The following is a 26,928-nucleotide window of genomic DNA, read 5'->3' as shown; positions in this document are numbered from 1 at the left end:
ACCTACCACGGTGTTTTAAAATTAACAAGTTTTCTTTGTATGAAACAAAAACATATGTTACCTTCAAATCATGGACTTCAAAGCCTAAATTTCAAAAGGTGCAATTCCTTACTTCTACAAATGCAAGAGGCAATATTGCTATGTAGGTTTAGTAATCACAATCATGATAAAAACTCATCATTCTAAACCCCAAGGAGACGCACTTCCTTGTCTAGGTATTTCAAGTGTTGTTTGTTAGTTAACACATTTCCTAACTTGAACCTAACTCCTAGAAAACACAATTTCTAGTTGATTCATTCCATTTAACCCCTAGGAGATGCACTTCCTTGTTTGGGTGATTTAAGTTTCATTTGTTAGGTGATGCACTTTCTAACTTGAACTTTCACTCCTAGAAGATGCACTTTCTAGTCGAGTTCTTTCATTTAACCCTTAGGAGATGCACTTACTAGGTTGGATAATTTAAGCTTCATCTGTTAAGTGTCGCACTTCCTAACTTGAACCTTTACTCCTAGAAGATGCACTTTCTAGTTAAGTCATTCCATCTAACCCCTAGGAGATACACTTCTTTGTTTGGGTAATTTAAGTTTAATGTGTTAGGTGACGCACTTCCTAACTTGAACCTTCACTCTTAGAAGAAGCACTTTCTAGTTGAGTTCTTCCATTTAACCCCTAGGAAGTGAGTATTTTAGTCTTCATATGTTAGGTGACGCACTTCGTAACTTGAATCTTCACTTCTAGAAGACGGACTTTCTAGTCGAGTCATTCAATTTAAACCCTAGGAGACACACTTTCTTGTCTGGGTATTTTAGGTTTCATTTGTTAGGTAACACACTTCCTAACTTGAACCTTTACTCTTAGAAGATGCACTTTCTAGTTGAGCCATTTCATTTAACCCCTAGGAGATGCACTTCCTTTTCTGGATAATTTAAGTTTTCATATGTTAGGTGACACACTTCCTAACTTGAACCTTCAATCCTAGAAGATGCCCTTTCTAATCGATTCATTTCATTTAACCCCTACGAGACACACTTCTTTATCTGGGTAATTCAAGTTTCATTTTCAAACAAACACATTCTAATTTGAGCCTTGACTTCTAGAAGACACACTTTCTGGTTAGAATCCTCCACATTAACTCTTAGGAGACACACTTCCTAATTTTTGGTCATCAATTTTACTCTAAAGAGACGTATTTCTTTATCAGGGCCTTGATTCACCCTATTTACTGTATTTTTCAAAGTTGTGATCTGATGATACTCACAAAATTTTCTAGTACAAACTGGGCAAAAAATTTTGTTAGTGTTTATAGGACCTACTTTCTGTTTAGGGCCCTCCTGGATAATGGGACTTTACTTTCAACTTAGAGCCCTCCTGGATAATGGTACTTTATTTTCTTCTCAGGGACCTCCTGGATAATGGGATTTTACTTTCTGCTTAGGACCCTCCTGAATAATAGGACTTTACTTTCTGGTCAGGACCCTCCTGAATAATAGGATTTTATTTTCTTCTCAGAACCCTCCTGGATAATGGGACTTTACTTTTTGCTTAGGACCCTCGTGGATAATGGGACTTTTCTTTCTTAGTTCACCTTTTACTTTGAGTTCAGAAACATGTTTGGAAAAATAGAAATAGCAAGTCAAGAGCCCGCCAGAAGAACAGGGTGAAGAAAATAACAAGTCAGGAGCTCGCCTGGAGAATAGAGTAAAGATTATCAATTACAAGTTCAGAAGCTCGCCTGGAGAATGGAGTAAAGATTATCAATTACAAGTTCAGGAGCATAAGTGAAGAATAGAGTGAAGATTATCAGTTGCAAGTTCAAAAGCCCACGTGAAGAATAGGGTGAAGATTTTAAAGTTCAAATCAGAAAGAAGTCTTAAAAATTAGTCAATTTTCAAGTTCCTTTTCAGTGCCAAGAATCAACATGAAGGTATATTTCATTTCCAAGTTTAACTCAAAATAAATATTGTCTCACCACTTGAGAAGTCATGAAAATTCAAGTCAAGATTTCAGAAAAGTTGTGCAGAGATAGGATCTTTCACTTGTATCTTCATTTTTAATTTTATTTTTCATTTGGATGTAACAGCAGAAATCACGAACCAAAAACTCAACAGGACCTGACTCGATCTCTAACTCATTGTCTCACCATTTTACCTCTTTGAACTACACGTGACCTGATTCTCTTATAACCCAGGATATGTAGATGGTCCAAAACCAGGATTCAATCACATCTTTTCTTGTATTTTATTTTTCCTCACCTTTTGAATAATCGGAGGGTCAAAACTCATCCCTTTGTCTAGTTCTTTGTATGAAAACTCTTTAAGATTTCAAACAAAGAGGAGCAAAATGTAGACACGTGATTTTTTACCCTTTCCGAGTTTTAACTTATTTTTCGGCATTAAATATTTATATTTTGTCCAATATTTATTTGTGCTCTTATTTCATTTTTATAAATTTTAGATGAAAATAAATAAATAAATAAAGTTATATTTTTAGATATTTTTATTTTAAAATAATACGAAAAAATTTTAAATATATATATATATATATATATATATTTCTCTTTTAATTTTAATAAATAAGCTAGTAGTTTTAATATTACCTTAATTATGTTTATTTTTGGCTATTTGTAAACTTTTATTGGATTTTCTTAAATATAAAAATTAATTAGGTAATATTATTTTATTATTATTATTATTATTATTTATTTTATAAATATTTTAATAAAATAAAATAAAATAATAAAATCCTAAAACTATCCAACCTCTCTCTATTATCTGATAATTCTCCTTAACTGCTCCCCACGTCCTCTTTTTAAGGACAACTTTCCCAACCTCCCCAAAAGGTACGTATATTTACAAACAGACAGAGAGGAAAAAAACAGAGAAAAATTATCAGACAAAGAGTGAGAAGAAAACAAAGAGAAGCAGTAGAAGAAAGAAAGAGAAAGAGAAAAGAAAAGAGTGATGACAAGAGTTAAAGTTTGGAGTTCCATTTAAATGTTTTGGTGACGGTTTTCTCGCTTCATTACTCAGTTTAAATCATCACAGGTTCTTATTTGATCCTATACCATTTATGTTACAAGTTTATTTATGAAAAAGCATGAATAAAAATGTTCCAGTGGTTTCATGCATTATTTAATCCGTATGATTAATTGATTACGTGAATTTTTTGTTATTATATATTATATGATTAAGTTACCGAATATTTATATGTTTGAACATAGATATATTGGGGATTAAAATACTGTGTGTTAATACTGTCAAGTTAAAATTTGGAACAGAAAGAAAAATAGAGAAAAAGAAAAATTCACACATATAGAGACATAATTCTTCATTTTTTATTTATTTTTCTTCTTTCATGCTTAACACACACTCACATCTCTCAACTCTCATACACAAACCACACATAGACATACAAAAAACTCAGGGGAAAAATATATACACACACAAAAAAAAAAATTAATTTGTCTTTGTAGCATATTAGTATTTAACAATGGCAGATCGGGAAACAACAACAACAACAACATACCCAGTGTATTTTCACCTAGTGGGGTCTGGGGAAGGTAAAGTGTACGCAGTTCATATCTCTACCTAGGGTGAAGCAGAGAGCAAAATCGATAGTTAAATGGAATAAAAATGAAATTGGTAGTTTTTGCCGGTGAGAAAATCACCGAAAAACCTACGAAATCTCCAATGGAAAATATTATCAGTCGCTGTCATGGCGAAGCTCGTTGGATAGACTCCACAATCATCCCTGTTATCATTTTCGATAAAATTCCCTCGAGAAACGTACGCTAACAATCACCACTGTCGTCAGTGGAACAATCTCTCACCGGCAAAATAGTCAAACCAAACCACCGCCTCCAACGCTGCCCTCTCCTCCAGCAAACCCCCATACTGCAGCCACAACCTTCCGCCGGCGAATCCCCAACTCTCACTATCTCCGGCAAGAGATCCAACAAGCCAGCACCACAACCGCCAGTAACCAAATCATCCCGAGGTCAGCCTGTTTGGGTCGATTCCGGCGAAGCTTCGCTGAAAATCATGTATGGGTTTTGAGTTTTTGAAAATTTTGCTTCGAGTTGCTCGCTTATCTTTTGGTAGATTTCTATTCGGATCAAATTTTGAGAGTTTCGTGTTTAAGCGGTTTTGTAGTGGTTTGGGTCTACAGTAATTTAGAGAAAATAGATTTGAAGAATCATATTAAAGATTAGCATAATAGGTGTAGCTTTATGTATTTTTATTTATTTTATTATTTCGTTATTTTTATTCATTGTAATTAATAAAGTTTTATAATTTTATTTGTTAAATTAATCGATCTCTCTAAATGAATATTACTTAAGGTTATTGTTAAGATTAAGTAGCATTTCGAATGGATAAATTGTTATGAGTTTACAAGAGACAAACCAACGTCTTTAACGCTAGCCAAGTTTAGGCACATTTAAAATATCCATCTCAATTAAAAATGGGCGTACGCATTTTTCTGAGATATTTAAAAAATTCAAGGATGCAATAATGCACCTTGAGAAATATTTTTCTAAAATTAACTTTCATCGATTTATTTAATATATGAGTTATAGACAGATATTCTTGGTATAGTAAAAATGAGTGAATTTAGGCCTTAACATAATTTATCAAAAGTAGTTAAAGCTAAGTATAAGTTGATAAAAGTGATCGTGCTTGAACCACGAAACTCGCGGGGTGCCTCACATCTTTCCCTTGGTCAACAGAATTTCTTACCCGGTCTTCTTTTTTTGCAGACCAATAAAGAATTATTTTATTTTAATTAGAAATTCAGTAAGGTGACCTGTAACACCACAACTCAAGTCCAAGTGACGAATCTGTAATTAAATTACTCCATATTCAAAACTATCACTTTAATTAAAAATACTCTTCGAACCCTCAGTCGAAAAAAGGGTGTGAAATTGATCATAGGTTTGGTGATATATTCAGGGAGATGTATGCAGAGATGAGCAATTCAATAAATACATTAATTCCCAAAGTCGAGAATATATTGATAAAAAAATATGATCAAGGGCGATACCTTAAATGCGAACAGCATAAATGAAAGCATCAACAAATTCACTGTCATTGGTTGTGGTCCTTCCGCCAAAGTCAACCTATAAAAAAGGTCATGTTCTTACAGGAAGTATGACTCAATGAAATTTTCATGCGCTAATATGATGGCATCCTTACGATTGAAGTATGGGGACGATTATGGTAATAGCCTGTATGATTACTCTTCGTCCATATATTCGAAAGAATCATACCTCCTTGCATACTTGAAACCTATTTGTGTAGCACCTCTAGAGTTTTCCTCTTTTAAAGCCTTGCTACAACCAAAATCTGCTTAGGATGAGGAGCGATTTGGACTTCCTCTTTCAGGGTTTTGCCACTGATCAGTGTCGTTTTGATATGGAGTTCCGACGAATGGCTCACTTCCTTCGGATGATAGCAAGGAGACTCCATGTTAACCCCATTGATCTCATCACCCCTTAAATCCCCGTAGTGTAGTTTAGTTTTTTTGTTTCTTAAAGTTCATTGTGGAAGCTTTCATGGTGGCTTGATTTTGTAAATGAAAGCTTTCTTTTTTGCCTTTTTTGCTAATTTTGTACCTATCTAGATATATATAATAGCAATGAACTTGTAAGTTTAATATAAAATCTTTCAGTGTTGTTCAAACATTGTGTTCTAGTATTGTATTGATGTTTCATTTCGTTTCAACTCCCTTTTCAAGTTTTATATAAATGGATCAATGCAAGATCATTCCTATGGTGTTCCATAAATCTTGTGGATTTATTTTAGGCCTACACTCCATATTTTCAATAAAGTGCTAAATAATTGAACATTTGACTAAAATTGACAAAGTAAGAAAATATTCAAGAAATACTAAATTATGCAAATCTTTTATTATATATTGATGTCATGGTTGCTTTTGTAAAATGCAAAACTGCTTATAGATTTATTGATTTATCGATTACTAACCATCCAAAGATCTAAATAGACTGACTAAATATGTCGACAAGTTAAAATTATGATTAAACAAAGAGGAATAAAATTAAATAAAATTAAAGTATGTCAATTAACACCATCCAAACATTATAAAGCTATTTAGATACATCAATTGTGACATTATGTCATTTTTTTAACATGATCAAGTGATATTTAAGGCATGCTATAGTCTTAAATCACTAAGATGGGATTAAAAAGGGGGAAAATAAAATAAAATAAATAAATATCGTTCAAACAATGTAAAACAACTAAATATCATCACATGAGATTATATAATAATTAAACATGTGATATAATAAGTATAAGGAAGAGTAATGCTTTTGATTTGTATGTGTTCATAAGACAAGTAATGCTTGAGAACAAGTAGTTCTTCTCAAATCATACGTTTGTTATAAGTAATTGGTTTACTACCATTAATCTTCCTTATACCCATTTAATCGAGTGTTCAATTATTATGTACTACCATATGATGATATTTAGTTGTTTCATATTACTTGGATGATGTTTACTAATTTTATTTTATTTATTCCCTTTTTATTCATATCGTACTTGTCTATAGAATCACATGATTGATGCTAGACCTATGGAGATATCATGCATGTATTACATCTTGGGTCTAAAATAGACACAATGATCTATTTTATACCTAAATATTATCTATAAATGTATGTAGGGCTGGGCATATCTTGGTTCAGATTAAAAAAAATAAATTAAAATTTAATTTTGGTTTCGATTTTCTGATTTCTCGAATTGGTTTGGATTTTAAATTTTATAAATTAGGTTAAATGGTTTGATTTTCGATTTCTTGAGAAAAAATTCGATTCAACTGAAAAATCAAAATTATATAAATAATCTCTCTCTCTCTCTCTCTATATATATATATAATATATTATATTCAGTATAGATATATAATAAGTAATCCTAATTTTATGATTTACGTCCCTAAATTCAGGTCTTGTGGTATTATTTGGCGATATTAGAATTTGTAGTCATAGACTCGTAGTACTATGATTTGATAGATAACATTGGGAGCAGCAATAACTTTTCATATTCTTGTGGTATTGCTATTTTTCATATTCTCTTAAGTCTTATATAATAAGCAGCACCTGTGCTGCTTAAGATGTCAGTATCATCAACAAGCATGTATCATCGACATGTTTGTTGGGTATTTCATGAGGAATTGACATAGATGTACAACATTCAAAACCAGAAATAACAAAGGAAGGCTCACTACTTTATTGTTCAAAATCAGAATAAAAAATTAAAATAATCAAATCGAATTTGTAAAAACCAAATCAAATCGAATTTATTTTGATTTGCTTACGATTATTATTTTTGTCAATCCAAAAATTGAATAACCGAACTGATATTAAACAACTAAATTAAACAAACTGAATGTCCTCCCCTAATTGAATGCATCTATACAAGACTATATAAATGGTCAAGTGTCGATCAATTGAGTCTAGTAACAAATAAGATGGGACTAGAAAGGAAAAAAATAAAATAAAATAAATAAACATCTTCCAAGCAATGTCAAATAACTAAACATCATTATATGAGAGTACACAATAATTAGACACTCGATCAAATGAGTATAAGGAAGAGAAATTATAGTAACAACTAATTACTCAAAACAAACGTATGCTTTGAGAAGGACTACTTGTTCTCAAACATTACTTGTCCTATGAACACTCACAAGTCACAAGCACACTCTTCCTTATACTCGTTAGATCACGTGTTTAATTTTTGTGTAATCTCATGTGAGGATATTTAGTTATTTTGCATTGTTTGAAAGATGTTTATTTTATTTCTCCCCTTCTTAGTTTTATCTTAGTGATTTAGGACTGTAACATGACTTAAATATCAGTTGATCACGTTTAAAAGTGATATGGTGTCACAATTGATGTATTTAATATCTTTATAATGTTTGGATGATGTTAATTGACCTACTTTAATTTTATTTAATTTAATCTCTCTTTTTTGTCATAATTTTAATTTGTCCGTAATTCAATCATCTATTATAGATTTTTCCGATGGTTAGTAATTAACAAATCAAAAAATCTATAACCAATTTTACATTTTGCGAAATCAACAATGACATTAGTATACAATAAAAAATTTGTATGATTTAGTATTTATTGAGTGTTTTCTTACTTTGTCAATTTTAGAAAGTCCCAATTGCAACTTGTTTAATTATAGCCTTTTAGGCCATACAATAAGAGGGTCTATAATAAACTTCAGCGATCGATTATAGACAATATAAACATACTTTACACCACATTTGCTGTAAATAAGAAACCATTTGTATTGTCTGTGATCACTCCTCAACGGTCTGATCATTCCCCAGTTGTCAAAAAGTACAATCTCCAACAGTCACATTTTTTCTAGCCCTACTATATAAATGAATGGGACCACTTTGAATTCATCTATGTTCCTTTATTCATCTCTTTATTCATCTATGTTCCCTTATTCATCTCTTTCTCATTTTGTTTTTACAAAAGCAATGTCTCTATTATCTCAAACATCTAAAAATGCTTATCTTTGTCACTGCAGTAATTTCGCCATTTTTAAGGCATCACGAATCAATAAAAACTCAAGTCGAAAATTCTACAACTGTATAGTTGAAAAGTGTATTTTTTTAATAATTTTTTTTACGTGCACTACATAACAAAATTTACTAATTTATTGTCGTTATTTTAGAATAATGGTTTGTGCTCTTATTTTAAGTGGATTCCTTTCGAATTCAAGGAATCAAAATTTCAAGGCGCCACAAAGTTTGAAATTTGGAAAAGATTTAGAGAATCTGAGGAATATAATCTTCTTATAACATTATATAGAGAATCGAAGCATAAGATTTATCACTTAAAAGGACTGTTGAAAGACATCGAAATAGAGAAAGATCAAATTAAGCACGGTTGGTTGTGGCTGGAGAAAAGAGAAGGGCGTAAAATTTTGGTATGTGATTTACTATTAGTATTAATTTTTTGAAAAGGTGTAATGAGGGTGTATTGTAATTAAATGTATTATGCATGCCTTTTATCAATCGACTACTTTTGACTTATATTATATATGCTTTACCTTTTATTCATCGAATACTCAACACTTGTATTATATATGCTTTATCTTTTATTCAAATTCTTTAATCAACGATGGCAACTATCTAAAAATATTGACATTGATTATACAAATTATAAAACATTTATAATAATCATACCACAAAATTTTAACAATATCATAAAGTAGTTTCAAAAAGAAAATTATTCATCTCTACTTATTCAGAGCTAAAAAAAACTTAAATAACTAGTCTCCACCATTTTCTAAACTTCATTATTCCAAACATAACCTCATAAACAAAACATCAAATAAAAAAATTATCTCAACGATCAATTAAATAAACATCACTCCAAATAAAAATTATAAATTATTTTGTGATTCCTCAATTGTCTTATATTCCACATGAATGTTGTTGATGTCATAAACAATTTCTTTAAGAACTTCATCTATATCCACTATTGCATTTTTTTCCTCTTCCACAATTACTTTTTCTTCTTATGCATTCTTTTTTTTTATCTTCTTTCTCATTTTCATATTTTAATTTTTTTTTTCCTTCTTCTTGTTCTTTTTTTTATCTTCTTCTCCTTCTATTGTTGCCTTGATTTTTTCTTCTTATTATTCTTTTTTTTTTCTCTTCTTCTATTGTTGGTGTCTTCTTTTCATCTTTTTCTTTTTCTACTTCATCTCCTGGTGCTTTCTTCCCTCCTCATTCTTCCTCTCCTGCTTTTTAGCTCTCCATCATTTTCTTTATTTTCTTTTTCACAAACAACTATCTTAGTTTTTTCCTTCTTCGTCCTGCTTATCCTTCTCTACAATAGTTAGTTCATCGAATATTATCACCTCATTAGCATTGATCGGTGCGTGTTCCAAAGCTTCAACCTTAAGGAGGACTTCTTTAATGTTGTTACTATCACGGACAACCCTTATCAATGAATGTTAACTTGAGACCTATACACCTGTATTTTTAAGTATTTAGAATTTATAATAAACTATATTATCTTTCAGTAAAGCATAACATAAATTCTATTATTATAAACATTGATTATTTAAAATATGCAACTTCTATAATAAACAGAGAAGATATTACCTTGATCTTCTTCTTCTTCTTCTTCTTCTTCTTCTTCTTCTTCTGCTGCTGCTGCTTCTGCTGGTGCTGCTCCTCCTCCTCCTCCTTTTTGGATCTTCCTAGTTTCTCTTCTTTTACAAAATCAACAATATCCTTTATCATCTCCTCCATCCTAAACAAGCACTCTTTCAGATTTATTGACTATCGATTTTTTTTACCGTTATCAATTTGCATGTCCATCATAAGTGACATGTCTTGATACATGATCTTTACCTAAAATTTGGTCATTATATCCATTCTCATCGTTCATCGATGATGTGTTGACAGTCACACCATGAAAATGTGTCTTTTCCATCGATGAATGTGTCATTTACGTCATTTGTGAATGCTTTAAATTTTATCATATATTACTGTTTCATTTCACGGACAGTGGAGATAAGATACGGGTTCACTCTCTAGAGATAAATAGGCAAATGTAATTATTAAGAAACACGTTATTATTAAAAGGATAATAAAAAAGATAATTTTATACTTTGTGATCCATCTATTCAAATATGGATCAGCTTTGATCAGTTTATCAGCTTTGAAGGTGTGCCATCAGAGCAATCAGGAAATGAACAGCAGGTCTTCTATTGATTTACTATTTTTTTCAGTTAAACTCGAAAAAGACTTTGTATATTCAAATTTATGATAAAATATATATATATAAATCAGTCAATATACAATAGATACCATAAATAAATGACAGTATTGACACCTAATTTTTGTCCTCCTTGATCAAGTTTAATTTTGAGTTTCTTCATTTTAAATAAAATTATAATATTTATTTTACTTGGATAATTTTTTTTAAAAATATTTATCTAGATAATTTTATCACTTTAAGTAGCAATTATATATTTTTGTATTCAATCATACGAAATTATATAATTTTGCTACTTAAATATTTATTTTACAAGACATCATATTTTAATCAAGGCTTATCTTGGAAATTAATTCAAATGGTTAAAATATTGATTTAATAATAATTTATTCCAAAAATAATTTATTTGGAGAAATATGTGTTTGATTTTATTTAATTGAGAAATTTGAGATTGAATCAGTCGTTAATTGGTTTCAAGCCTTGATTTAATTTAGTTGACTTATTAAATTTGACCATAATTGAAATCTAATTGACTTGCAATGCAATTAGTTAATTGATATTCAATTTGGTTAACATTTAAATAAAGTTGACTACCAGTCCAACTACAATAACACCTAAATCAGCCAGACATGGCCAACAATCCAGCGACCCTACCCGGCCCAATCTTCTTTTTCTCCTATGTTGACATCATCGACAGGCTAACAACATCAACAACGTTATCATCAACAACGCCAAACGGCGTACTATCTCAACAATACCATACGATAACAACAGCTTCAACCACACCAGCCAATATTATCGACAACAGCTCCAAGAGCAAACAAACGCGTACAACCACCGACAACTTCAAAATAAACAGCGAAAACAGCTGTTAACGTTACTGTTAACGTTCAACGACAACAACCGACTCAATAGCAGCCTTCAACATCAATGGATAACAGCGTTTAATAACAACAATAGCATCAAACAAGTCAAACTAGGCGTTCCCCCTCCGTTTTACCATCTTACCCTCTCGGTACAACCATTTATGGCCGAAAAAAGAGATGCTTTCAGCATATTCAGGCTAGGACTCACCATTCGGGAAGAAAATTAATTTCTATCTTCAGAGATTACTTTTTTTATTTTTTGGTTCTGCTCAAAGTTCAGAATTTAGACAGTAGCCATGAAATAATTTCCCTATAATAATAAATTTCATCCCCTTTGTTTGATTGATCTTCCTAAGGCGGCAACTTGATTCGCTTTTGGATAACCTGGTAGAGCCGTCTTCCTTTACCCCCATTGAAGTGTGATGAAATTAGGATGACTTCGTTAGGATTAGCACCTTGGTTCTTTTGAGGCAATGGCTTGTTCCCGGCAACTAAAACTTGGCTCTTTTCTTGCTTATTTTTTTTTCTAGATTTACACGCTTATGTCGCACCCCTTTGGGTATATTATGACCATGGTTGTACGAATAAAGAATGTAAATGAACTACGTCCAAAACACTTTCTTTTGATATAAGCATGGGGCATGGTCTAATTACTTCATTCGTTATTGCGCTTTTCTTTGTATTGAATGAAGAATTTTAAGTATGGAGGCGTTTGCTTATGTCCGTTCAGTGTGTTGCCCTCTTACTTGTTCTGAAAGTCGCAAATTTGTTTTTGTTTATTGTGTGCTCACTGCAATGGTATTGCTTTGACAAAAATAAAGTAATTGGCAAAAGGCATCTTGTTATGGTTGCATTTGATTAAAGCATGTGAATCCTAAATCATGTTTTGTGTTACTCTTTATATTGAGCCCTCAAAAAAAAAAAAAATTATTTAATGTATCAAATTAATATGTAAAGTTTTTTCAAATTCACTTATTCTATTATGTAATGAATGCTAGAACGTATACTAAATAAATTTAGGAACATGCAACATTTTTGAAACCAATTTTCATGCATCATATTTCTGCAACTTGTTATATGAACAAGCAACTTAGAGGATAACACTAATTTTGCATACCTAATCAATACGTTTGTAATATGTTTCAACTTACTTTAAAGTATATATCAATAATCACCTGCATCTGAATGTTTTCCTTTCATTATTATTTGTTGAACTAAATACATATTAATTCGCTATCTCTTTTGCTTCGATGCATGTAATGCCGAGTCCATTTCGAACGTCATTTCTTGGCCCACAATTCATCGAGTCAAGCCCCAACATAGCTCGAATGGGCTCTAAGCATAAAGAAATAAGGCTGGTGTACATTGGTATACGCCAGATATACAGGCTTTACAGGACATAAGTGGCTGGCATATGCTAACACATGATGCACAGTGGAGCGGGGAGCGAATATATGGATATTCATACACTGATATACTATATACAGAAAAATATGTCCGGAAGAGATGTGATTTACAACTGATATACGTGTAGGAAAATGGACTTAAAGTCCATAAAATTACAAACCCAAGGGCTGGGCAGCCTACTGATGGGCCAAAAGGGCCCAAATTCAACCTAAAATTTTTAGAAAAAATTACAGAAACTAGCATCTTTAAAATTACAATTACAATAAATAGCAACACTTCTTCAAAATAGCAACTTACAGCAAAAGTAGCAATATTTTATCCACTTCATAGTATAGAAGAATAAGTATTTTTCAGTTGTGCATATGTATTTATGAGTAATACATATAAATTTGTATATGTATTTATATAACAATATTTTACTTAAATACAAAATACAATTTGCTATTTTTCGTAATTATGAAACTGTTGCTATAAAAGTTATAATTAAGGCTACAGAGTTGCTATTTCTGAAATTTTTTCTTTTTTTTATGTATAAATAATATAAATACCAATCCTTTTGAAGTAATTACACTCTCTTCCACTTTTTTAATTATTTTATTCTCTCTCCCTATTAATAGACATAACATAACACATAACATTCTGTGTATATGTTGGGATTTTTGTAATATGTTTAGGGAGTTGGGATTTTTTGTAATATTGGAAACATAAGTTGTGTATTTGTGTAATTTTAATTTTTTTTTTAATTCTCCTATAAATTGCAACTTATATGCTTGTTTATTTTGTATTAGCACTAACTTTAATTAATTAACCTCTCCATGTTGTTGCTATTTTGATTTACCTTGATTTCTATAGTTGATTCACAAATTTTCTCACCTAATTTATTAAAGTGGCTCTTTCGATTGTTCTCTAGAAGAAAAATTGTTAAGTCCTTTGTTTAAATATGACACTTGTCTTGTTCATATGACTAATAGCCTACTTGGGTTAAAAATAATTTTCTTCAAATTCAAGAGACTAATTCTTTCGTAAATTCTATTTATTTTTTCATAATTGATAAAATATTTTCAACATGATACTTTCTTAAGATTTTTCAAAGGTGTAATTTATAACAAAATGACCATCTTGATGACAATAATAATAATAAATAATTATATAATTCTCATTTTCATAAAAAACCAACTTCTTTCTCCTTTAAATTCAAATGTGCAATCTAATTTAGATAGATTTCTTCTTTTTTTAAAAAAAAAAAAATTAACTAAATATTTCATAATCTCTCTAGAAATAATTATGAATCAAGTATAAATTTGTCAATTAACATGCTCTTTAACTCTTTTCTAAAAGTTTAACTTTTCGTGATTAATTATGCATTAACTAAAATATTTCTTTTATATATATATATATATATATATATATATATATATATATATTGTAATATTTTCTCAAAAATTAATCTCGAATTAAACAAAATATTTTGACTTTTTCTCAAATTAATATTGAATTACGTAGAATTTATTGTAGCTTTTTCCCTAATTCAAGTAGACTATTTCTCGTTTGAATAAACAAATGTCATTTTTAGATGTGTGGATAAATAATCTTACTATTAAAAAATCAACCCTTTTATAAAGTTAGTCACTCGGTTTAAGTTAGTCAAAAAATAATCTTTTGGTGAGCTGTTTTAAAATGGACGCTCCTAAGTGTCGTAAAAATTTTCTTAGGGTATTAATTGAACCCTTACTCAGTTTTCTCTAATTTAAAAAAAAAAAATCTGTTTTTGAATCTTTGAAATCTCTTCAAGTTTTTCTTGATATTCTCGATAAAAAAATTAAGTGGCGACTCTATAAATTTTGTCAAAAAATTATTTTGACACTCTCTTGAATCTTTTGAAATAGTTTAAAAGGGTCAAAATCATTTTCTTTAAAATAAAATTCAAAAAGGGATAAAACAGACAATATAGAATAAACTAATACAATGGTTTATAATCAATACCAGGAACACCTAAGAGAATTCATACAACGTGTTTGATGAAGCTCTCTTCTTCACATATGTATTCTTCAGCTTGGTGAAGTCTATCTGGTTCTTCAGATAGTCTAGAGTCAGTATGAATGACTTTTTACCCCAACGGTATCTCTCAAAGAAGCTCAGGTTATTCACTATCTTGGTGATGTCCATGTCTATGATTTTTGATAAATCTTATGCAAGTAATATGAAGTGCACGAATCAAACCAAGCAACATTTGAAATTGTCCTCTTTGTCTAGCCTCGTACCTCTAATAAGCTTCAACAATCTCTTTGCACAAACAAGCTTTATTTTCACAATCTTTTTGAAAAAAGCTTCACCCTTCTCCACGACTTTGAGATATTTTAAATTACGGGGATAACTCCCACAGTTTAACCCCGTGATCAGCAAGAACTCCTTCAAGCTAAAATAAATTGGCCTATCTTTAATGCAGAATGACATTTCATATAATATGTTGTCCTATTGAACTCGACGAAGAAGGTTACACTGGACAATCTGTTCATTGAACTTCAAATATTTTGACAAGTCCCATAAATAACTACAATGAGAATTCTTGAACCTCAACTTGAGGTGTTGATCAATCACGACTTGCTTGAATTCATAAAATAATTTCAAACGAGACCTAACAAACATCTTAGTCGGAAAGAATCTAACATCATCCATGAAAGTGACGAGTTCGTACCTCTCGATCGAAATAAACCTTGCACAGTGGGGTAAGAGCAATGCCTTCTCATTTATTTTATCCTCAATTTCCGTTTCCTCCTGCTCATCTCTCCACCAGAAGTTTGAACATCTTCATCACTACAATTTCTATTCTTCAAGTCATCGACTATCCATTTTTTTTATTTTTTTTAGACCTTTCAGCTTCTACAGATTTGATTTATTACCTTTAGCCATTTTTTATGATCTACGTACAAAAAACAAGATTAACTATCATATAAAAAGAATATCGAATTGACCTAATAGTTAAAGTAGGTCATTTGACACAAGATTTGATACATTTGACACAACTTTAATTTAAAGCCACAAGATTCAAAAGTCTTCTTTATTTTTTAAACTTTGTGTCAAGTCAAAGTAGGTCATTCTTTTTTAAACGGAGGGAGTATTACATTTAAGAAAAATTTAAAGAAAATTTAGATTTTTTGGCACACTAATCGATAAAAATTGCAAAAAAAAATAAATTGACATGCAATCGGCAGCGATAATCAAAATCCATCAAATATTCATCAAGAATCAAACAAATATCAACTTAAAAGTACAAATTTTCAGTAAAATCAAGCCCCATTTATTATTTTTTTTTTAATTTTTTCAGCTAAAATCAACTGAATCGATACAAATTAAAAATAAAAAAATAAAAAAAAAATCTCCATCAATACGAAGCATAAATTAGTCGGAGATGGAGAGAACTTACCTGAATTAGAAGATGAAAAAACATTAAACTTTAGAGAAGACAAAAGTCAAAAATAAAATTTTAGGAAAGGAAAAGCAGGAAAGACGAAGAGGGTGAAGGGACAGAGAAGACAGAAAATTAATATTGGGTATTTTAACGAAAGGGTCAAAATCATTTTCCCTCCCCAATTTTGTCTTAAAAATCAAACTCCTCCCTCAACTTTGAATAATAATCATACTCCCCTTTATCCTAATTGACTTTTTAAAATTTCTATTTTATCCTTTATCATCAATTTTTTTTTAACTTCTTTAAAATCATCATATTTTCATTTAAAAAAAATCAAATAACAAAATTTTCATAATAATATAAACATTATTCATATAAAAAAAATTTCATAAAAATATAAACAGTATCTTCTAGGAAAAAAAGTAAGAAATACTAATTAAGTATATAAGCTAATGACGATCTTTATAAAGTAAATTAGCATAATAAGAAAATTAGTTTTATTAATAATAATCAAAACTATAATATTTATTTTACAAGTGAAAATAATAAGTAATACTAATTTTATAAACATATTTCAATGCAGAAAATACAAACAATAAATAAAAGAGATAAGCCTCTAGTACCACCCCGAACTATGGTTAAAGTTGTTACGATATACTCCAACTTCACAGGGGTCCTATTATCCCCTGAACTCAAATTTAGCATATTTTTATCATTTTTTTGTGCTAATATGGCACCTTTATTACATAAAATGGAGCTCACATCAAAGGTGTCACGCCATCTAAAATGATTGACAAAAGGTATCACGTTAGCTAAAAAAATTGATAAAAATACTTTAAAATTTAGTTTAAGGGGTAATAGGACCCCCGTAAAGTTGACGTGTGTCGTAGAAAATTTGGTCATAGATTGGGGAACTAGATGTTTTTCTCGAATAAAAATAAGGTCAAAATTTTAAAGATTATATTTATTTATATAAATTATAAAATATGTAATACTCTATTAATGACAATCATAACTTATTTACTGATATAGACAATAGATAATATCGTTTCTTATCACTTGATCCTCATACTAAAAATAGATGTTTTAATTTCTCTGCTCAATTTGTGAAATCAAGAGAATTGTATTATGTTTTTTTCCTACTCTTTAGTGTTAAATAACTATATTAAGTAACAGTATAAGTTTCAAATTATCATTAATAAGGTTAATTTAGCAAAATATACCTCTAAGTAAAATTTTCTTAAGGATTATGTTATATCAACAAAAAGTTAAGTAATACGAAACGAATTTAGTAAAAGAGTGATAAAACACTAAAATATACGCAAATGCATGTACATACATGTGTATATATACACACTTATGGGTGGGTTATTTGGAAATAAGTTATTCCGGGATTAGTTATTACAAAATAAGTTGTACTAACATGTATATATGATAACTTATCTCATCACTGTGGTATAAATGGTGCGACAAATAATTTTGAGACTACCTAATACATCTAATTAAACGGATGATAAATAATCATGAACTTTATCTCTTAATTATTATAATTATACCTCACACCAAACAACTCTTTAATACATATAATACTAAAATAACGATCTTAAAAAATAACATTGAATTTTGTAATAAATTTATAAAAAGTATTAATTTGCTTATAAAGTTAATAAACTTAAATAAAATGCTACAAATATCCAAGTTAAAAAAATATTCATTACATATAATATAAAAAGATATTACATAAATATAAGATTAAAATTACAAGGACAAAATGGATATTGCATAGGATAAATGGGGAGTATGATTATTGTTTAATGTTGAGGGGAGAGTTTGATTTTTTAATCAAAGTTGGGGGGTGAAAATGAATTTCACCCCATATAATATAAAAAGATATTACATAAATATAAGATTAAAATTACAAGGACACAATGGACATTGAATGGGATAAAGGGGGAGTATGATTATTATTCAATGCTGAGGGAAGAGTTTGATTTTTTAATCAAAGTTAGGGGCGAAAATGATTTTCACCCTTTAAACAAAGTGAAAGTGAAAAATATTTGAAAAGGACTTAAGGGTTGACAACAACTTTTTAGACTTTACAAATTGACATGTGCCCTACACCTTTTTTATTTTCTCTCCCAAAACCTTAAAAAATAAATCAAAAAAGAAAATAATATTTTTTAAATTAAATTTTAAGGGTGTCTAAAATACCAAATCTTCTCGTGTAAGGGGGCCATTTCGACTTTTGTCCGTATTTGTGCTGGTTTACTTTTGCATCTCTCACGCAAATATAAGTTATGCTCTACATCCTTGAAGACTTTATGCTCCGCTAAGTTTAATATATAAAAGCAAAAATTAAAGATTAGCTTATTTCAAGGGTGAAAATAAAAGATCAGTCTATTTGAAGAACAACTCGCGCAACTAAATGATTTTGAGGCTTAAAACTAATTAAAAGTGGAGAATTTCAACAATTTTATCAAACTCTATGAAATGTTTGAGATCATAAAAAGAAACAAAATTTTGCGATGCATACTTATAATTTTACGCTCTCTTCCATTACATGCTAATTTGACTTATTTTTTTGTTATATAAATATTATAGTTTGGTAGGTTATTTTTTTAATGTTTCATTGCATCTAATTGAAAGAAATTATATATTTATATTGAGAGGGGATAGTGAAAAATATACTCAACTATTTATGTATTTTAACTTGTTATAGTAGTCTATTATCTTTAATTTTAGGTACTTGTAATTACAATATCAATAGGGTAGTGATACGGAAAACAAAGCTAGAAACCGAAACTATAACTAAACAAAGGAGATGAAGATGATAACAATGACACAAGATGAAACAAGACACGGATTCAACACAAACCCAAGAAAAATTGCATAGAAAATAAAGATAGATAGTGAGACCAAAATTATTACAAGATTAAGAACCAAGTGTATTTCAACACTAACCCCTAATGAATGTAATAATCAAAACCACACTCTTACGGTGACCGCTAAGGGAATCAACTCACCTCAAGATCCACCGTTTCCAAGCAAAGGTCAATATTGACTTTTCCAAGCCCTATACTAAGGATGACTTTTTCAAGCGCTAACTAAGACTACATAAGGTGGTCTACTCTCAAGAGAGGATTTTCAAGTGTTTCATACATTCATCATTCAAAACTAATGAGAAAAGACCTAAAAGAGACTATATATAGTATATTACAAAAGAAAGATAAAATGACTCCAATGCCCTTAATGAGGTGGGGTGGCCATGGAGTGTCATTTAGACAAGTCTAAATGACCAAAATGCCCTCAAGGCTAAGTGACCAAAATGCCCTTAATAAAGGGAACCAAAGCCGTAAACCACCAAGTATGGCCCAAACCCGAGAGTCCTCAAGTCATCAAGGCTCCAAGCAATCTTCCACACTCGAATTTGTTTAATAGCATGCTTAAGATGACCCCTCCAAGTATGATCCTATGCCTTTTATGCGACCAAAGCTTGATTCTTCACGTAGTGACTTTGAATGAAGTCATTGAAAGCTAAGGCGACCATTTGACTTGTATCATCCTCTCCTTCTTGAAAAGAATTTGACCTCGAATTCGTACCTTGCAAAACTAGAGAAAGGACAAACAAGCACAACAGCCTCATGGCATGAGGTCTAGGGTTAGCACAATAATAAACGTCATCACGCCAAGGCGGCACATACTTGAAGTAAAACCTAGGATCCTTTGAATGAAATATTAAAAACTCAATGAACGATGTTCAAAGGATTTGGTTATCGGATTCACCAAGAGTAACACTTTGCTTGTCATGTAGACCAAGCAACAAGTTGGATGCACCAACATCACTATTTCTACATTTGGCATCGGGGTCAAACGGGAAGAGTGGCCATAGACACGGGTCTAGACAATACTTTCTTTTTTCGTGGTCTCCACCCAAACTAAATGACATACTCTCTACAATAGCATACATATCATCCAAAGCAAATTGAGAGTAGAGAAAGGTATCACTCAAGTCGACTTCTACTAAGGTGCCCTTATGTGTGTACTCACAACTAGTTTCCCAATCATTATCACGAATACTCTCAACAATAAGGTCACACAAAGTAGAAGGAGAAGTAGTTTTCGAGACCACACATCCCTTACCCTTAAGAGTACTCTCATCTTTTAAGAAGAGATTTTTATCTTTAGGAGGAATGTTGACACCATAGTGGGTTAGCATATCGGCTATAGCTTCCAAGGCAAATTATACCATCATTTTCACTACTAGGTCTATTAAAAGTATTTATATCATCTTCAATAAGAGATTATACCTAAAGAGATCATGATCTATTTTACGGGCAGATTTGGAACAAACACGTTCATTACTCTCTAAAAGATCAATATCAAGTTTCAAAGAGATTTCAAGTATAAGATTATCCCAAGAATAGCTCTCGGGTTCACTCCCATTTTGTTGACTAACATTTTTAAATACGTCACTCACTTGAGTTCTATTAAGTACATCACACATAACCTCAAGTGGTGGGCAAATTTCACACATAAGTTGATCAACACCAATTACACTAGACGATGTACTTTCGTTCAACATGTTGGCTTCAACACTAGGTGAATATAAATTGATCTTACAAGAAAAGTCAATTTTGTCATCAATAGGATCAACTAGTGTATCCACACTTACAACATGTACATCATCAACAAGAGGTAAATAATCATTAGACTCACAAGTAAGTAAGCTACAACTCATACTTAATAGGCTACTAGCCACACAATTATCATTCACACGCACCAAAGTATAAGAGTTAGCTATTTTACCTTGTAGCTCACATGAGCTATAGTCTTCATCTTGACGTGTGTCCAGGCAGCCCACTTGCTCCCTTGGACCTACCATACAATCCAATCTTTCATTCACCATATCCATGTCTCAGAAAATAGTGTCAAGGTAGGTCAAAATGATATTGGTGACATTGTTGTCCATGGTTTGAGAGGTGAAAGCCTCGGGTTCCATTGCAATTGTACCTAAAACAAATAAAGAAACAAACCTACAAAATGAACAAACAAGATTAGTAGTAAAAACTCCTCACCAACACTCGTAGACACTCATTTTTGTGATCTTCACAATTGGAGTGACGAATATTGAAAGGTGTTTATACTCCGGTAGTCAATAAGATGTCAATTCTACTTGGCGGCCGGAATGAATTCTTGTTTGATCGACTCAAGACACAAAAATAAAATTTACTTACGAACTTGAAACAAAGAAATTACTACGAATTAAAAACGATAAAAACACACAAATAACGAATACACGAAAGAAACGGATTCAAAGGACTAATTGGCAACCTAGTAGGAGTTTACTAGTTTGTTAATTAGTTCTAGAACCAAGTAATGAAACCAATAATCAATAATTAAAAACTAGAAAATTCCAAATTTGAGCTTATTAGTGACGTGTACAGTAGCAATGGTGACATGGCAGCATGCAATTGGTCTTGGTCCCGCACAAATTTTAGTCACAAATTTGAAATTTCACTATTCACACAACTTGGAATGGATAACAATTGGTTTTGGGGGGAAAGTAAAAGTCTTGTAGTCTTTTTAAACTTTTCAAACTCAAAAAGGTGAGATTTGACTTTACTAAATTTAATAGTAATCTTTCACACTTGGAGTTGTTTAATAGCATGCTCAAGATGACCCCTCCAAGTATGATCTTATGCCCTCAATGCAACCAAAACTTGATTTTTCACGTAGTGACTTTAAATGATGTCATTGAAAGTTAAGACGGCCATTTGACTTGTATCAGGTAGTGCCAAAGGGCACAATCATTTTTAGCACAATTTGACAACCTAAGTGTAAAGTCCACAATGCCCTTTGGCTCATTAATCACTTTTTTTTTTCCCATTAAGGCTTCCGACTAAAACAAACTAGTTCATTTCGTCCAACTAGATTTAGGAGCCAAAGAATTTGTATTTGTATATTTCAAAATCTTGAGTCATTCATCTTCATGTCTTCTCTCTTATATATTTTACTTTCATTGCCTCTCTATTCATCTTCATTTCTTCTCTGTTCATCTTCGTTTCTTCTCTTTTATTGATTTTTTAAGATATTCATTTCTTGTCTTTTACTGATTTTAGTCTCTTCTATTTTTCTTTGTTTCTTATTTTCCTATAATTTAAAAAAAAAAATGGATACAAGGGTTCTTAGTATTCGATTAAAGAAAATTTTGGATGAATTTTTTCATATTAGTGAAACTGATAACTTGGTCCAAAACAATACTCAATATAGTGAAGATTCAGATGGTGGTTATAATTTTTGCCCAAATTCGTTTTTGAAAAATGATGATGAGCGTTTTACAAACTTGCTTGTTGAAGTAGGTGAGGAGGTAAATATACCTGATCAAATGGAGGAAGATGAAGATGTTAGTATTTCAGAACAAGAAGAATAAATTAACTAAAGTTATGATCAACGTCAGATGATGTGATTTCAGCAAATTGGTTACACGTTTACTTTGGGATTTCTGCGTCTCAAGTTCGAGTCTGTTTGACGTGATTTTTTTATTTTAATTATTAATTTACTTGTTCATTGAAGCTCTTGAAAAGAGAAATGTATGTATTTTCAAACATGACCTAAGTTTTTCAAACATTACCTAAGTTTTTCAAACATGAATTTACATAGTTCAATTATTTTAGTTTAAGATCTCTAAAGAGAATTGCAGTGAAAATAGCCAATAAATCATGATTAGAAAACACTTCATTAGTAAAACAATTCAAAAGATTACACAAATCGATGTAGGCAAATTAAGCTTTAACTAATTTATCTACTACAATTTTAGCGAAAAATACATTAACATATATATGTGTTCATCATTTATTTCTATTTTTTTCACAAAAAGATGAATGATGGAATGATTCACTAAAAGATTCATCCGATATTTTTTCATCAAACAGTGAATGGAGAGATGATTCAAAGAATAATTTCTCGGATAATTTCTCTCTATCCATTCCAAGATTCCAATCGTCTAAAGCTTGTAAAGGTTCTTCATATGTTTTAAATTTCTGTGGATGCTTCCGCTAATTTCGCTGGTCATCTTGGTACATTCTTCCCAAGTGTAGTATACGTCTTATTTTTCCTCCTTAAAAACAACATAAAATTTACTGGCCATAGCTAAAAAAAAATTAATAAAGATAATAGGATGAATACAAAATAGTCTCTAAAAAAGAACACAAAGACGATAGCAAATAGGAAAAAGTTTAGTATGAAAGAGTATAAATTTGGGATTGAATTTAGAATTAGGCATGGAAGATGAAGAGTCTGAAATTCTGAAAGTAAAATGCCCTGGGCAATGAATTTTACTTGAAACAAGATGTTATCTTTACTTAGAAGATGAAAATCTGGAAAAATCAAAGTGGTTTTGGTAAAAATTTTCAAGGAGTGATTTTGTATTTTCAAGGATATATTGGGTAGCAAAAAAAGTAGGGAGTTACAAGGTTAATTCCAAAACCCGTGTGAAGTTACTCATTTCCCCCCCCCCCCCCCACCCCCCCCCCCCCCAAAAAAAAGCGATTTTGTGCCAAATTGTGCCAAAAGTGGTTGTGCCAAACATCATTTCCCTATCAATAAATCCTGAGTAATTCAACAAGTGAAATCTGCAGAGGGATAAAATTTACACAGATTTTATTCATATCTCTATGAAATAAAGAGGGTACGTCTGATAGACCCTCGATTCCAAAAAATACAAAAATTCTTTCACTTTTGCTGTGATATTTTTTTTTTTTGTGCTGAAGAGAGAATTTATTTAAAGCAGTAAATAGTTTATTACAAACAAGGAACTAGACGTGTAGTTCCATTGGATTGAATGTTTTCTGAAGGAGCATGAAAGATAAAAGGGGGATGGGAGTCAAATGTTATGACATTGTTTCCCATCCTTTGATTTTGTTGCCTATCAACGATCAGCCTGTTACGCCTTGCAAATACAACCATTTATCATTTTCAATCAAATATTGATAGATAAATAATTCTGCTGTAGTTATATCAATTTTAGCTACAGAGTTCACTCATGAAGATTACAACAGCATGATGTTCATAAATTTAGAGGCGTCTTACCATTTATCCCAACTAGAACATCCTTTCTTGAAGGCCTCAGGAAATGGAAGAATTGTCTTCATTTCGTCTGTTGCCGGAATTGTGTTTTTGCCCTTATGTTCCATCTATTCAGCAGCTAAAGGTAGTTACGATTGAGATAATATAATTGGGTTATTTCCGAGAAAGATCTTAAAGATAAGTCGTCTTGAATTTTTTATTGCTCGTCATACTGACAAAATTTCAAGTTTGACAACAATTCGAATTCGTAACATCAAATTTTGTCCTCTTGACATACTAAGGTGGCATTTAGTCATCAAATTGTTTTACTTTCTTTTTAAGAGTTAAACTCCAAAAAATAAATTTGGCCATACAATTTTGTAAATTTTGAAAGTTGAATTTTGGAAATTTTTAGAAATTTCAAAAACCGTCTCTATTTTTTCACTCCAAATTACTTACAAAAATTCAAAAACAACTCTAATTTGCTTCATGACCGGCAAACACAACTCCAGTCTTCAAATATCAATTTTCACTAAAAAATAAAAACTATTTTCTCAATTTTCACAATAAAATATGGACAAAGTGCACCTAATAATCTTGTTTGATTAATCTCTTTTCCATTTTTTGTAAATTAAGGGGCAATGAACCAATTGACAAGGAGTTTGGCATGTGAATGGGCTAAGGACAATATTCGAGTTAATGCAGTTGCAGCATGGGTAATCAAAACCTCTCTCATTGAAGCTGCTTGTGTAAGTTTAGTTTCATTTAGTTGTTTACTTTGGGAGTATTTAAAAGGTGTCATATTTCCACATTCTATGGTCAACAGAAACTGCTCATCACCTAAAGATTTTGTCTTGTCTCACGTTAATCGTTGTGTAATATATATGATAAGCCTATTTGCTTGCATTTAATAAAGATATCTTAGTCATTAATTCTATTTATTTTTACTTGAGAATTTTAATTATTCAAACTTTAACCGTTAGTAAGTTTGTTTTATTTTTGTTACAACCACTTAAATGTCTATAATTTATACAAAAATTACATCAACCATTCACTCCAATCACCCTTATCAACTATTAACATGCACCCACCATTATCCACCACCATCGGCCACCAAACCCACAACAAACATCTTCGCCACCATCGGTATCAATCACTATAATATCACCATCGATCACTAGCTATCATTTATAATCATCATCAACTATTGCTCCCATAATAGCCATCAGTTATTACTAACCATCACCATCTCATTCATCATCACCGTTAGCTATCACTAAATTTACTACCACTAACTACCACTATCAACCACTATTGTCTATCATCATCACCACTAGCTACTATCCACAATACCACCACTAACCAACAGCAGTAATTTCCAACTGGTACGCACAACCACAATGCTAGTTTTACATCACCAACCACCATATAATTTTGTAAAGGTATTTTGTTAAGATATAATTTTAGATTTATCTAGTATTTTATTAAATTTTAAATTTATTTATTTTTAAATAAAGACAAGATCTATTCAGATTCTTAAAAAAGAAACTGTCTTAACTATTTAGTATTCGTATCTTAAAATAATAATTTAATATTCATATGTGCATTCGACATTTTCATATATGCATGCATGATTCAAGCGTTTAAATCATAAAGCACATCTGAATATTCAATTCAAACGTCTTTTAACTTTAACGAAATGAAGTCTTACTCACTTTGTTTCTGATTTGTTGCAGCAAGATCCAGACGAGAAAGAAAGTATCAACAAATTAGTGAGTCGGGACTCCTGTTGGTGGTCGTCCTGGAGAGCCAAAAGAAGTTCAGCAATGGTTTCCTTCCTTTGCTTTCCATGTGCTTCATCTATCACTGGACAAGTTATGTGTGTTGATGGAGGAATAACTATTAATGGATCTTCTTAATCATTGTCATCACATAGAATAAAAAAAAGTCATCGATTTAACGGTCAATATTTGGTTGACAATTTAACATGGCAAAGGATCAGAAGTCCTGAATTTGAATCTTAATGTGTCACCTAATTTCAACAAATTATTTTCACACTTAGCTAACATTTAAACTCTTGATTGTACGTGAGTGGATACGTTTATAGTTCGATGATAAAATAATTGATCATAGTTTTTGAAAGTTTTTGAGAGGTAATTGCTGTCATTGAATGATATTATATTTTTGATAGTTGAAGAAGGATGAAATAATTTATTTCTTTGGTTGTTTCACCATATTGATTAGTAGGACATGCAACGTGCTCAAGAAAGTTAACCTCCCAAAGTTTTAAAATAATACTCTTATTATATTATATAATGAATCATATATATAGTGAGATGCAGCTCGGTTGGTCAATTGTTTACACTTTCACTTCAGTAGTGTGGATTCGGTTTGATATAGTGATCGATCTGAGA

The 26,928-nt window shown here is 30.9% G+C and overlaps 1 protein-coding gene across 1 annotated transcript in view; it reads left to right on the top strand.

The window, feature by feature from the left end:
* The window catches only part of LOC107841555 (tropinone reductase homolog), a 45,545-nt gene extending 18,911 nt beyond the window's left edge, over positions 1-26,634 (top strand). The window contains exons 3-5 of the mRNA XM_047396220.1: positions 24,443-24,659; positions 25,151-25,263; positions 26,251-26,634. Coding sequence (XP_047252176.1) covers positions 24,443-24,659; positions 25,151-25,263; positions 26,251-26,433 — 513 coding nt within the window. The 3' untranslated portion in view covers positions 26,434-26,634. The remainder of the gene's footprint in view (positions 1-24,442; positions 24,660-25,150; positions 25,264-26,250) is intronic.
* Positions 26,635-26,928: the final 294 nt, after the last annotated feature.

Source organism: Capsicum annuum, chromosome 9 (assembly GCF_002878395.1).
Source record: "Capsicum annuum cultivar UCD-10X-F1 chromosome 9, UCD10Xv1.1, whole genome shotgun sequence".
NCBI lineage: Eukaryota > Viridiplantae > Streptophyta > Magnoliopsida > Solanales > Solanaceae > Capsicum > Capsicum annuum.
The sequence above is the reverse complement of the archived record's forward strand: the minus strand, read 5'-3'. Positions and strand labels throughout refer to the sequence as shown.